This window comes from Camponotus vicinus, unplaced genomic scaffold (assembly GCF_025532165.1).
Source record: "Camponotus vicinus isolate PSW18456_S1 unplaced genomic scaffold, iyCamVici1.0 SCAF_12, whole genome shotgun sequence".
In the NCBI taxonomy this organism is placed as follows: Eukaryota; Metazoa; Arthropoda; class Insecta; order Hymenoptera; family Formicidae; genus Camponotus; species Camponotus vicinus.
The window spans coordinates 7,682,816-7,697,393 of NW_028141948.1; the positions used below are offsets into that span (position 1 = coordinate 7,682,816).

The 14,578-nt window shown below is 27.4% G+C and overlaps 2 protein-coding genes across 6 annotated transcripts in view; both read right to left on the bottom strand.

Moving 5' to 3' along the window:
- Positions 1 to 216: 216 nt before the first annotated feature.
- Positions 217 to 10,371, bottom strand: LOC145963087 (proto-oncogene tyrosine-protein kinase ROS-like). Of its 3 annotated transcripts, XM_083084739.1 has the most exons (11): positions 10,029 to 10,371; positions 9,328 to 9,543; positions 7,664 to 7,808; positions 7,009 to 7,102; positions 6,556 to 6,882; positions 6,038 to 6,340; positions 3,038 to 4,464; positions 1,997 to 2,098; positions 1,589 to 1,809; positions 846 to 1,319; positions 217 to 598 (listed from the first exon to the last, which is right to left on the bottom strand). In XM_083084739.1, the coding sequence occupies exons 2-11, from the start codon at positions 9,469 to 9,471 to the stop codon at positions 251 to 253; spliced, it is 3,585 nt and encodes a 1,194-aa protein (XP_082940865.1). In that variant the 5' UTR covers positions 9,472 to 9,543; positions 10,029 to 10,371; the 3' UTR covers positions 217 to 250. The 3 variants fall into 3 exon arrangements, with proteins under 3 accessions (XP_082940865.1, XP_082940864.1, XP_082940866.1); XM_083084738.1 differs by having other exon boundaries at positions 9,328 to 10,371; XM_083084740.1 differs by having other exon boundaries at positions 406 to 598; positions 1,103 to 1,319; positions 9,328 to 10,371.
- Positions 10,372 to 11,955: 1,584 nt separating this feature from the next.
- LOC145963110 (uncharacterized) overlaps positions 11,956 to 14,578 on the bottom strand; it is a 72,549-nt gene continuing 69,926 nt past the window's right edge. Inside the window, exons 2-4 of one of the 3 annotated variants that reach the window (XR_014436078.1) lie at positions 12,831 to 13,239; positions 12,543 to 12,749; positions 11,956 to 12,416 (exon numbers count right to left, since the gene is read on the bottom strand). Coding sequence is in view for 2 of the 3 variants with exons in the window: in XM_083084775.1 (XP_082940901.1) it covers positions 12,060 to 12,416; positions 12,543 to 12,749; positions 12,831 to 12,920 (654 nt within the window). In the remaining variant the exon portion in view is untranslated. Of the gene's footprint in view, positions 12,417 to 12,542; positions 12,750 to 12,830; positions 13,696 to 14,578 lie in introns of those variants that run through there. The other 2 variants (XM_083084775.1, XM_083084774.1) reach the window with 2 other exon arrangements.

A 14,578-nucleotide genomic window follows, 5' to 3' on the forward strand; every position in this document is an offset into this window, starting at 1 on the left:
ATATAAATTAGATATATCATTATATTACATTGTTTACAATTATGAAAACGGATGTGATATTTTTTAATAATCAAAATTTTATGGACGGTAAGATTAAAAAATTTTTTTTATTTTCATTGATAAATCTAATATTAAGATTAAACCTAAAAATAACAGAATCAATTTAGAAATATTCTAGAAATATTTTTTCTACATTAAGATTTATTGAATCGTTTGGAAAACAAGATAAACATTAATGTAATTATATCGGCTAAATAGTATCGACTGGACTCAATAAGGCATCTTCCATGTTCTCTCTTAATGCTATAATATTTTTCAGACAAAATTCGAAATTTGGTCTAGCATCCGCTGCACTCCAGCAACGTAGCATCAACTGGTACAATGGTGACGGACAGTTAAGAGTCATCGGCAACCTGCCTCCAGCACGTACATAATTTATCACTTCTTTATCAGTCTTGTCAATATAAGGTTTCTCACCCAACAATGTAATTTCCCACATTAATACCCCAAATGACCAAACATCGCTTTGAGAAGTAAATATTTCAATCATCAAAGATTCGGGTGCCATCCAGCGAATAGGAAACCAACGTTCTCCTTTCTAAAATATGATTTAAACAAAAATTTAATTTTCTGATTCAAGTTGTTCATTTTTGGAATATGTGTAAAATGAAAAAACGTTCATTTATCTCTTGTTTATATAAATAAAAACTATTATATAAATAAAAACTATTTATATTATATATTACTTAAAGAAACAATGCACGATACTATTATGATAAAAAAATGGAAAGTATTTTCAAAAGAATTCATTTTTTAATGATTAATTTTTTTTAATAACTGTATACCATGCGATAATAATTATCCTTATACATATTTCTAGCTAGTCCAAAATCTCCAATTTTGATGACACGATTCTCGCGATTTCTCGAAGATACTAAACAATTGCGACACGCTAGATCTCTATGTACGAAACGCTTCTCTTCCAAGTAGCAACAACCTCGCGCAACATCTTCGCACATGGCGAACAAATCCTGCAAACGCAAAGCAGGCGAATCTGACGCTTGCAAATTTCGACAATCTCTCAAATATTTTAACAGATCACCAGTTTCCATCAATTCCATCACTAGTAAAGAAGAATCCCCATCTAAACAAACGGCCAACAATCTTAATATATGTTCGTGTCGAAAATGACTCATAAGCTTGGCTTCCTTTAACAAATTCTTTTTCTCATGGGGAGAAGCATCTTTCCGAAGCGTTTTTATTGCAACGGATATCTCTGTGCCCGATCTTTCTAAGTTCTTTACCTTTCCTTGATACACCTGCGAAATATTTCACACAAATTTATGTGCGTACTTCATTAGAAAATGTGTAGTTTAATGTCAAGTATATAATATTATATTTTACTTTATATTAAATAATCCAACAAAAATATATAATAAAGTGCACGTTTGTTGTCTCATCTAAATTTTACATTACTTATAATCTATTATAAAAATTTATGTAATTTATATCTTTATTAGAAAATACATATCTGTTTTGTTGATCCAGAAATTAATTTGAAACATTGCTTGAAAAAATTAATTTTTACCATTCCGAATGCGCCGCTACCAAGAAGTTTTGTAATTGTAATTTGTTTACGTGCGATTTTAGTTATCGCACATTCATCCGGATTACAATGTAACATAGGATTGTAAATCGTATTGAATTGAGCGTATTGGTAAGGTACTTCACGTAGAATCGCCAATTCCATATCGGTCATTGTTGTTGAAGACAAAAATTGTTCATTATTACCTCTGCGTTGACGATACACTGTTATAAAATTTCGAGTTAATTATGTAATAATATGTATTATAAAATCTATTGCTTTTTAGTAAATTTATTCGTTTAGTTTTATATAAGTAAATTACTATTTTCAGTAAATGTTTAGATATTATATCAGATATATACATATGTATAATCTACAATTCAAGTCGATATCTACATCAAATATACTTACAACGATAAAAGTAGCAGACGCAGATTATAGTAACTATAACGATAAAACTTAACATCAATAATAAGTAATATTCTTTCGCTATTCCAGCAGTGCTCAGAATATCTATATTAAGTAAAAATGTAATTTTAATATCTTCGTGTGTGTATGTTTTTACAAATTTATTTTTACTTATAACTTTATTACAAAACTTAATTTTTTTAAATTTTAGGCCTATTCATATCTAAAAAATTAGCACATAATATCTATGCAGCACAGAATGTTACAACTACTTTGCAACAATGTTGCAATATTACAAATATATTTTCACTTCATGTACGAATACGATATTAATCTTCAAAGATAATATATCTTTTATTATATTAAGAATAGATACTACTACATCTATCATTATATTTTTCTATGCATTTTTATGTATTTTTCACATGTAAATAAACATAATTATAACGGATTTTTTAAATTTTTAAATAAAAATATAATTAGTAATGTATAATTAATTCTATAACTAATATATATATATATATATATATATATATATATATATATGTGTGTGTGTGTGTATAAAGTATTACCCATTATAAGAGTATGTAGAACATTTAAAATAAAAAGTGATTCGTAAATAAGAGTTTAAAGTAATTTTGTATAAAAATATAACATTTTATGTTATATGATTATGTTTAAATATAATTTTGCAATATATTATCTTAGATATGATTATCTTAGATATTGGAAACTTCTATTTATATCAAAATTTTAATTTAATTAAATGTTTCCAAGATATTTATCCATCGAAAACAAAAATATTTTATACGTAATATTATTAAATGGTTGCAATAACATTGCATTCTTTCCAATATATTACACTGTAATATTGCTACAATATTTCATTGCAAAAAGCGGACATCTTAACTTCAGCACAATCTTATAACAATAATTCAGTAGAGTTTTACAATCGATTTGCAATATAGTAATGTTTCAATGAAATTATTCTGCAATATATCCATGCAATCTTATTGTACTGTATGGGTATCTTCGTTTGCTTACCAAGTGTTGAAAAAATAAATCTTTCATAAGCCGGCCATGTGAAATTTTCTTCATATTCGGGATATTTCAATATCAAGCGAAACTTGTATAAAGTTCCCGAATTTAAGTTTCCGATATGGTATATTATTTCTTTGTTATAATTTATTTTAACATAATTCATTGTTAGCCACTTTTCTGCTGCAATATCTTTGTACTCTAGTGTAGGAGGGATCGTCAGATTAATGTTTGGGTTCCATGAAATGTCCATGCTATTTATGTTAATCTCGCTCAAAGTAATATTGTTTGGTTCTGAGTATATGTGAACGATCTTGTTTAAACTCTCGTTGTAGAAATCGCTAAAATTATTTGGATACACACGCACGTATATAAAATAATCTTGTACTGGTAGCAACAAGTTAATCTTTGTGAAAAATCTGCCGTCTGCCATACGTTTCGGCATATTGATAAATTGTTTGCTCTTTTGTTGCGTGCCGTTCACTAATGTAACTGACTTCCAATGCACTTCGTAGGTCACGGCCACGCAGTTCACTTTCTTGAGTGGCATCCAATAAACTACTGCTATAGTAGGCGTCAAAGCTAGAACACTTATGTTTTCTGGTGCATTAAGCTTGCCCGAATTAGTTTTTATTGGTATCACATTCGAATCGAATGGATTTATTGATAATTGATTAAAGTAAAAATTGCTTAAAGTAAACTTTAACTTGTACTCTGTAAATGGTGTTAAATTTTGAATCTCGTAATATCGCTCGGCCGTCAACACATTGAATTTCTTGTTGAGATTGTTGTCTAAACAGCTTACTGAGATAGTATATATAGTAGTTGGTAAATTATATTTTTTGCATTCACTCTTTACAATCGGCTTCGGAAGATTTACAATGATGCTGTTTGCCGTTGCTTTCACATTCTTAAAATTGTAAACTTTTTCGTCAGGTGTCAGACATCTCATTGGAGGATATGGTTGTAAAGATTTATCAAAAGCGTAAATTTCCTGATGATATCTTTTATATGAGCTTATTATTATCTTCTCAACATATTCGGCTGCATTTACGCTTTTGAGACTTGCATATTTCTTTTTCAAAACGTAGAGAATAAATTGATAGTTATAATCTCTTGCTAAAATGTAAATGTTTGTTTTGTAAATCGTCATAGACTGGAATTGGATGTTATCACTTATGTTTTTCTTATATAAAATTGTATTGCACATAGAAAAGTTAATGTCTGTCACAAATATGTGATCATCATTTAACCAATAAATTAACGGCTCCTCATTATTCGTGTCATCAATTATCATATCACGAAAAGAATTTATATAAAAAAATATGCAAAAGGATTCATTTATCTGAACAATTTGCTCGTCTTTTCCATCGAGATGATATTTTATTATATCAGATACATAATACGAAGTGTCTGATTGAAAATATAAAATTCTAAAAAATATATAATTATTTTACTCATTATAAAACATTATTTAAAAAAAAAACAGAAATTTGTATGTAGTGGAAATTCGTAATTCTTATAATTATATAATAACTTATTATTTCTTTTTACTTATGATCTTAATTACAAAATCTCGTAAAATTATAGAAAAATTACAAAGGCCGTAGCCGGGTAAGCACGGCCAAGGCCCCCGCAGGTATAGGGCTGAAATTTTTTCTGTAAGTTACTATCGATGGAACTTACAATTCCCTAAAATATTAGCCTCGAAACTGCACGTGTTTAAGAGTAAAAAATAATTATTTTTTTCGAAATTAATTTTTTTCTCCTAAACGGATCAATGAATCGTTTTGAAAAAAATATGTAATTTGGGAACAATTGCGCCGCATTAAAAAAAAAATTGGGGTCCAAATTCGAGAATAACAACATTGGAAAAAAAAATATTTTAACTTTCAAAATTTTTTTTCAACATCATAGGCGCTTGGTACACCTACCATTTTTCTTTTGTAATATTTTTGAGCATAAATCTACAACACATATTTTCTATAAATCGATCAAAGGGATAGACGATAGTTAAATGGATTAAATAAATTTTTAATATTTTTTTTCTCATAAATGATTCCATGGATCATTATCAAAAAAAAAATATGTTTTAGATACTATTAAGTCACATTCATGAAAAAATTGAGAATGTTGAATAATAATCTCATTGAAAAAAAAATATTTTAGATTTTCACAATTTTTTTTCGATATTATAGACTGCTTCAACCCCTATCCGATTTTTTTTTAAATATCTTTAGGTAGCAATGTACAACATAGATTTTTTTATAAATTGATCTAAGAGGTAGATGGTTGTTAAAAAAATAAAGCAAGATATACAGGGGAGGGCAAAAGTTCCGGAACGACTAAATATCTCAGAAAATATTAATTTTTTGAAAAAATGGTTCAAACAGAAAAAAATTGTTTAAAAAAATCTATTAGCTGATGGTAGTTATTTGACCTTGGGATGACCTTGAAAAGCGCGATCAAAGTCACCATAAAAATCTTAATCGGCAACCCCTATTTTTTATTACATATTCCTATAGCTGAGGTCGAGAGCTTTCCAAAAAACTATAATTAAGTTAGTTTTTATTAAGTACTTTTCGAGTTATGAGGCTTGAAACCATTTCTTAATTTTACATAAACCATAAAATATCTTGTAAAATATTCATTTTTCGATTATCTTACCTTAATACTTTTATGTACAAAATAATGAGAGGAATCAATTGGTGTAAAGAAAACACATAGTTGTTTCGAAGAAAAAATATGTAATTGTTAATTAACAATTCATTGATCCGTTTAGGAGAAAAAATTAATTTCGAAAAACAATAATTATTTTTTACTCTTAAACACGTGCAGTTTCGAGGCTAATATTTTAGGGAATTGTAAGTTCCATCGATAGTAACTTACAGAAAAAATTTCAGCCCTATACCTGCGGGGGCAGATTGGCCGTGCTTACCCGGCTACGGCCTTTGCTTAAATCTTTAATGGAAAATTATTTTTTCAGGTGAACGGTAGTAAACGTACCCCATAGACGGTGATACACTTAAATAGTTGGCAGCCATTGTTGCTTCGAAAATCTCATCAAATTTAATTATGCCATTTTCCCACATTGTTAAGTCGAACTTTAATACAATATAATGGCCTGACCTGTAACAGCTGAAATATAAATTTCTTGCTACCCAATCAATGCAGAGATTATATGGATAATTATCAAGGCTAGCCATTTTTGTGATATTATTTTCATTAATCTTCAATGTCATTAGGTCTTGTGATGTTATCCAATAAATTTTATGTTCTTGTATCGAATAAGCGGCATCTATTACTGATCTGAAAAAAGAAGCTATATTCTATTACTGATCTGAAAAAAAGGAACTATAATTGTATAGTAAAAAATTATAGTTGAGATTTCTAATTTTATAGTTATTACTACTATAATGTTAATAATAATAAACTTGTGCATAATAATAATAACTTTAACTTTATAGCTAGTGTTAAAAATAATTTATGATAATTATAACTATTTTTTTTATCATTATACGTACCCTAACATTAAGAAATTAGTAATGTTTAAATCCACGTCCAATATGCAGATACCTTCGTCCGTTGTGAGGAATAATTTAGGTATTGGATTTTCATGTGTAGTCGACACATTGATTAAATCCGTGTAAGGACCAGCAACAATTTTAGTATGCGCACGTACTCGAAAATAATATGTCGTGTTAGATGTTAGATTGTGCACCGTGTGTTCCAATTTTGTAGTTGTGATATTTTTATCGTCGCAGGTTTGAATCTCTTTTAAGTCCTCGATGAAAAAACATTGCACTCTATACCCTTCTATTATTTTATCGATAAATTCAGGTTGGTTCCATCTGTAAAAAAATAAAATTTTAACCTTTTTATATTTAATAAAATTATAACAGAATTAACATTTTGATATATTTATGTCGTTGAATTTAAGAAAAAGAGAGAATAATGAAAGAATTTAGATTCCTTACCTCAATGTCACAAAAATGTCGTTTACTTTTTCTGTGAATTGACTGTCGAATTGTACAAATGCTCTGAGAGATGTTGGCTTGCTCAAATTGCTTTCTAGAGATTTTAAGATCGTATATTAACATAATTATATATAAGATTAAGTGGATTATCTCAGTAAATCTCAGAAAGAACAATTTAATGTGAAAATAAAGGAAAGAGTAAAAATAAATGTAAACTACAAAATATGGAAATTAGCACAATATTGACCTTTAAAAAAATAATATAAGAATTTTTTGCGTCATTAAAATTTAGAAATGTAATCGTTAATTCAAAAACGGGCAAAAACGAATAAATAACTTTTAATAAAATGACAAGTACTTTTTGAAAAATTCCTATAGCTTAAGAAATCAGAAGTATAATATTTGCAACTGCTTTAAAACGGAGTAGCAAATTAATAAAATTGACAACCTTAAATTATGACAATTTTTATGTACAATGTTATGTTTATATTATGCTTTTCGATTTCTTTTTTGGACGGAATAGAATTTATATTCTTCTCACTACTGGAAGATATTTTTAGATTTTATTTCCACTCTCTCTTCAATTTAAATTATATTTACACTTTTTCGTCATAGATTTTGTTATTAATGTTTTATGCATTTTTTTACAACTTACCGTTAGGTTCTGGGATCATAAAAATATTTGCAAGTGGAACTTCATCGACTTCTCGCTCATTTCTCACAGTCATACTATTAGAATGACTCCGGTCAGATTTGATATTTAGTATATGATGATCACTTTTCTCGGACATTGAAATATCCTTCATAAAGTATAACATACGAAAAGAATTGAATATCGTTGAAGCGGTTGTTTCTGGTGCTTTTAATGATAAATTATATAAATTATAAAATTAAACGAAAAATTGCCATTCGTTTTTTGTTTGCTTAATAATACCGGTTTGATATATACCATTCCTAAATGATATAAATTGAATGTGATGTAGTTTTATTCATATCGTAAAATATATTTTTTATTTATTTTTTTAAGACATCTTGTATATCAAACATAACTCATGTCAAAAATAAAATCAATCAATAGGTTAACGAGAGTCAATGGGAATTCATAACAGCTTTTAGCAAGTAGTACAAGCGAAAGTGTAGCTCTTTGCAATTATTAAAACAATTTTGTCTAACGATTTGATTCTTTCTCACGATAGGTTAGTTAACTCTTCTCAATTTTACCGTAACTCAAATTTCTTTTCAAAAATTTGATGATATTACTAAAGTTTTATTAATGTTTGTACTTCAAGAATAAAAAAGTTAAAAATATTGTTTCTTTAGAGTTATTAAATATTAGTCATAGAATTATATAAATTCCTTTATTTATAACCTTGTCAAGTTTTTTCTCGAATGTCGTTATATTTTTAATACAAACAAATCCTGGAAATGATAGTATAAACCGATAGTATAAACCGATAATGAAAATAAACCTCCATAAAAATATGTGGATATAATTGTATATAAATGGATATACGTACAATGAAAATTAATATAAATTATAGTGATTGTTATTGAATATATATATATATATATATATATATATATATATATATATGTCGATCGAAATATTAGCGTTAATAGATACAACTTGAAGAATGTTTGATGAATGGTTTTTTTATTAGACAGATTTTTTTCTATATCGATATTTAGTAGCTCTGTTCCGTTATATAATTGTCCTTAACACAAAGAAATGATGCTAACTTTCTAAATTAATTTCATAAAATAAAATCTACATTAATATAAAGTTTACTATATATCAATAAATATTATTTATATATATATATATATATATATATATCTAGGAAAATAAATAAATTTTAAAAATTGAAAAAAAATAACATAAAAATTTGTTGAAGTGCCATCGTATGTATATATTAATGTAGTAGATAGTAGACAGAAAACTTCATTAATTTTAAAAATTGTTATTATTAGAAATAATAATTATATATATATATATATATATATATATATATATATATGGAGAGAGAGAGAGAGAGAGGGAGAGGGAGGAAGAGTGAGAGAGACAAAATAATACAGTCAAATTTTAAAATACCGTTTTAATTAAATTTAATATACTATCTAACATCCATTTGTAAACAAAATTTCGAAACTTTATCCTTTTTTTTACAACATCGTACTTTTTTTTTCGTATTGAATTATTTTATTTTATCTTATCTTATTATAGGTAGAATATATAATTTATTATCATTCATTTTTAGTTACACTACTAACTGCAATAACATTCAATTGTTTCTTAATCAAGCGAAAAATATCTCTTACCTGCGTGAAATTTAAATCCGGACACATAGAAACACTTTCTTCCTGGAGGATGTTTGAAGTATAATCCTTCGGCGTGATAATTGCCTTTGTCAGTACTAAACCTTTCAATAAAACACATAAAATTGCTCCAAACATAATTTGCATTTTTCGTAAACGTTTGCACTCAATCGTTTTCCGTTGAATCCTCAATTAATTGTTTTTCTCACTCTACTAACTCTGATGTGTTAATCGAATTGATATTAATTCACATATATACATATATTTTCGATAAATTCCTTAAAACTCAGTTTAAAAAATCGCAAGTTATTATCTTCTAATATTATGCTTTTAGATTTCTCTTTATAGTCACGATCACAGTATATATCTTAAGATTAAATTAGAGAATTCTTAGTAAGTAAATAATTTCTATTTCTTTTTTTAGGAGAACAAATGACAATGCAAAATGGTATATATTCATTGGATTGTATCGCAAATACAGGAATATAATTATTATTATCTTTCCTTTTTCATTAATATTATAATAGAAAAGCAGTCAATAAAAAGATAACCACAATCAAATTACAAACGATCAAAGAAGTTATAGAATTATAGATCTTGTAACATTTTCAGCCATATTCAAGCACACGCAGCGTGTAATTGAATTCACTTCAATATTTGCTATATCTTTTATGAAATATGTAATTATGACAATTCGTTCGTACGATTGTGTTACTACATTCAATTGTGTTACTACGTATGCTTTTCAAAATCCATTATTGGTGAGTAAAAATTGGTATATAAATCCACTCTTTGTACATAATTTTTTGTGATATTCATATAATGCAGTTTGAATTAAACGATAAGTAACGCGGTAGCGTGTTTTGGCTCGATCATAATAATAACTGACTTCGAATGATCAATCTAATCATGTGTTGCCAGAAACTGTGACTCAGAAACCGGATCTTGGTCCCGTTTTCCTCACTCAATGTGCATGCCACGTCGCGAAAAGCAGTACCGTCTAAGCCGGTCTAGTGATGGTAGCAAAGAGGGCACCGTCGCGTAGAAAAAGAAAATATAATAATTTATTATATTATTTTATATTTTATATAATATATACATATATATTATTTTATTATATTATTTTATATATTATGTATAATATTAAATAAACATATTCTATGTTAATATATATATTTTTTTCCTACGCGACGGTGCCCTCTTTGCTACCATCATTAGACCGGCATAGACGGTACTGCTTTTCACGGCGTTCGGCCGCTAGCATGCACTTGGAGTGGGGAAAACGACACCAAAATTCGGATTCTGACCATGACATCTTATAGCTAATAAGCATACAGCTAGTATTCCGTTGTAATTTATTTTTCTCTACGAAAATACTTGGCGTTATTCCAAAAAGAATTAAAAAATCTTTAAAAATTGTTTGATAAAAAGGTTATATATGTATAAAACAAAAATAGTTCCATAAATAAAAATAATTATATGTATATTTAATTGTTTAATTTAAATTTTATTAAACTTTTTATATTAATTTATTTTTGAGTATCTTCTCTTTATCCTAGGGGCACGTTTACTATATAAAAAGATATTCTGATTATAAAAAAAGTAAGAATGGATTTAAAAAAAGTGGTTTATGCGTTTTCTGTACATTCACATAATGCAGTTTGAATCAAGCGATACGTAACGTCATACCGTTTTTGCACTATTATAAATAAGTACAAATTTACAGTAGTACATACACAACTAAAATAAGTAATATAATTAATTGTTATTTATGCGTTTTCTGTACATTCACATAATGCAGTTTGAATCAAGCGATACGTAACGTCATACCGTTTTTGCACTATTATAAATAAGTACAAATTTACAGTAGTACATACACAACTAAAATAAGTAATATAATTAATTGTACGGGCTATTATTATCATTATTATTTGCATTGAATAAACTTATAATATTGTTGCGTCCGCGGAACGATATTTTTCGATCGCGCGCAACAAAGATCGGCACCCGCGTACTCGCTCGCGCACACGCTCGCGCACTCGTAAATAAGAACTCGTATTTTAAAGAGAACACAGGAACTTTAATAACACCAGAATGCAACGGGATAAACAATAATATTCGCTCGGGAAATCAAGACGCGTCCGCGCAACTTGACAGCTGGGATACGACTCGACTCACTGCAAATCTTAATGTTATATTTACACGTATAAATGCGTAAATTAGCTGAAGCTCTTTTTATACGTTTCCTGCTGCATAACTTATATGCACTTGATATATTTTAATTTAATACATTAAGACGTGTTAATTAATCATATTTAAATGCATTAATTTAATATATTTAAAATGTATAGGTTTCAAATTAATGGTACATTACAATAAAATGCTTGTTTGTAATTCATAAAAATATATTTATTTTTACAAAGAAATACATATATATATATATTTTTTTTCTCTAAATAACCTAACCATATCTAACTTTAGAATTAAAATTAAATGATTATAATAAAATAACAAAATATTAAAAAAAAATAAACTGTTTATATGCTAAATTTTTTTAATAAAGGACTAATGTTTACCACTTTATATATATACTATATTTAATATATTTATTATTTTATAAATATATATTAAGTTCTCTATAAAATAAATTTTATTAACTTTTATAAAATTTTAACTGATTAATTTCTTATAAAGCCATAAATTCTTCAATCTAGATTGTTGAATAATATATTTACTTACTTCGAAAATATTGTGTCGCTATTAGCCGAATTTAATTCTTTTAAAACATTGTCACGTTTGCGAATAAATATTGCCACAGCAGTAGATCGACTTTTAAAAGAAGTATTTAGGATTTCATGATCGATATACTCCAGAACATTTGCGTAATATGTTGGGTACTCCAAATGCCAAACATAATATGCACATAAGAGACCTATGATTACTTTGGAAACAGTTGGCTGCGGAATTCTAATTTTAATTGCTTCGTCAGCTACGATGTATGCTGCTGCAATTTCCCCTTCAACTGATGTATATATTACGACACGTGGAGCTTCTTCTTTATTCGTCTTAAGATGTTCAGTTGAAGACAGAACCTAATAAGGATACATTTTTAAATAATTATTTAGTTATATGTATAAAGTATAATCAGTATCTTTATAAAATGCTTGTAAGAAATGATTTAATTATAAGTACAATTAATAAAATGTTCTTGAACTTACCTCTTTTACTGTAAATAATACGGAATATGTTTTCTTTGATTTTTTATTTCGGAGTTCATGAAATAATTTTTCTATGATGTGTGCCTTTGTTTTCTCAGTAAAGTCCTGTACAGAAAAGTATTTCATTAATTTATCGATCATGAAGTTTGTTTTGTTAAAAAGTAATTCTTCCGTAATAGATTTGATATTTAAAAATTCAAACAGCATCTGAAACAGAATATTAATATTAATATTTATTAATAAAAAAAATACAAAAAGCAATTAGATTATATTTATAAAATAACATACCATTTCATAATGTTCCAATGACGGATATTTAGTTACTAAATCAACAATTCCAGTGGATTCTTTTTCGATCCATTGCCTTCGCACGGACATTGTAATTTTTAAAAGTTACTTCACATGTGATGCATTGATATTGACAAATTTTTTTCCCAATTCTTTCTAAGCATTTTTTATGTCAGAATCATTTAATATTCTAAAGAGAATGTTTATAGCAGTAATTATTGATATCATTAATTACTTTTCTTTTTTACTATTAATTTTTTAATCATTTTTAATTTTAAAGTTACGAGGTAGGCCTATCAACTGATGCGAGAGTAATAGGTTTGCCTTCATAGTCTCTTTTTTGTAGCTGCTTTTTCAAAACAGCTCGATGATTTCGAATCCATGTACTTAATTGAATCTTGACAATTTCCTGTGAAAACAAGAAATTAATTCATCATGCAGTAATGAGAAGGTATTATAATTAGCTATTAAATATATTATACTTACATTATCAGCAGTTGTACCTAACTTAAAATATATTTCCAGTTTTACAAATACGATGTTACTCTTTTCCTACTTCCATGCAACATCTAAACCTTATTCCCACAAGTAATCTATTCATACAAATTATGGTTACGCAGAAAAAGATGATCTATGTACATAATTATATATAAGTATGTATATCTATAACTCTATAGTTCTATAGTACATAATTATATACATATATATACATATGTATGTGTGTGTGTGTAGAAATTTACATATTTGACTGCGCAACCATAATTATAGTTACACAGACATTTATTACATTTGCCTGCGTAGACACAAATATAGTTACGCAGAGCAATTAACAATTACATTTTTTTTTTCGAAACAATTATGTGTTTTCTTTACACCAATTGATTCTTCTCATTATTTTGTACGTAAAAGTATTAAGGTAAGATAATCGAAAAATGAATATTTTACAAGATATTTTACGGTTTATGTAAAATTAAGAAATTATTTCAATCCTCATAACTCGGAAAGTACTTAATGAAAACTAACTTAATTATAGTGTTTTGGAAAGCTCTCGAGATAAGCTAAGACAAGAATATGCAAAAGCATATAGGGTGTCCCATTTAAAAAGTTGGAGGTGACCTTCACATAACAACGCTATTCGAGGTCATAATAATGTTGACAACGCTATTCGAGGTCATAATAATGTTGCTGTGTAATGCGCCACATAAAACCCTATAACTTTTGTATGAAACATTTTTTTTTTTAAATGCGTATTTTTCGAAATATTAAGGGGTTTCCACACTTTTGCTAAACCCTGTATACAGGGTGACCCATTTTAACTTAGGCAGCCAAATAACTCGAAAAATAAGCAAGATAGAGAAAAATGTTTTCGACAAAAGTTGTATGGTTTCGAGGGGGCCATAAGATGGTATCATTGGTTTGACCTTGAAGAGTCATTTGAAGGTCACGTGAAGGTCACTTCAATTTTTTTAAATGGAATACCCTATATATTTTTGTACATTCTTGTAGCTTATTTCGAGAGCTTTCCAAAACACTATAATTAAGTACCTTTCCGTTAAGTACTTTTTGAGTTATGATGCTTGAAATAATTTCTTAATTTTACATAAACCGTAAAATATCTTGTAAAATATTCATTTTTCGATTATCTTACCTTAATACTTTTATGTACAAAATAATGAGAGGAATCAATTGGTGTAAAGAAAACACATAGTTGTTTTTAAGAAAAAATATGGAATTGTTAATTGCAAATT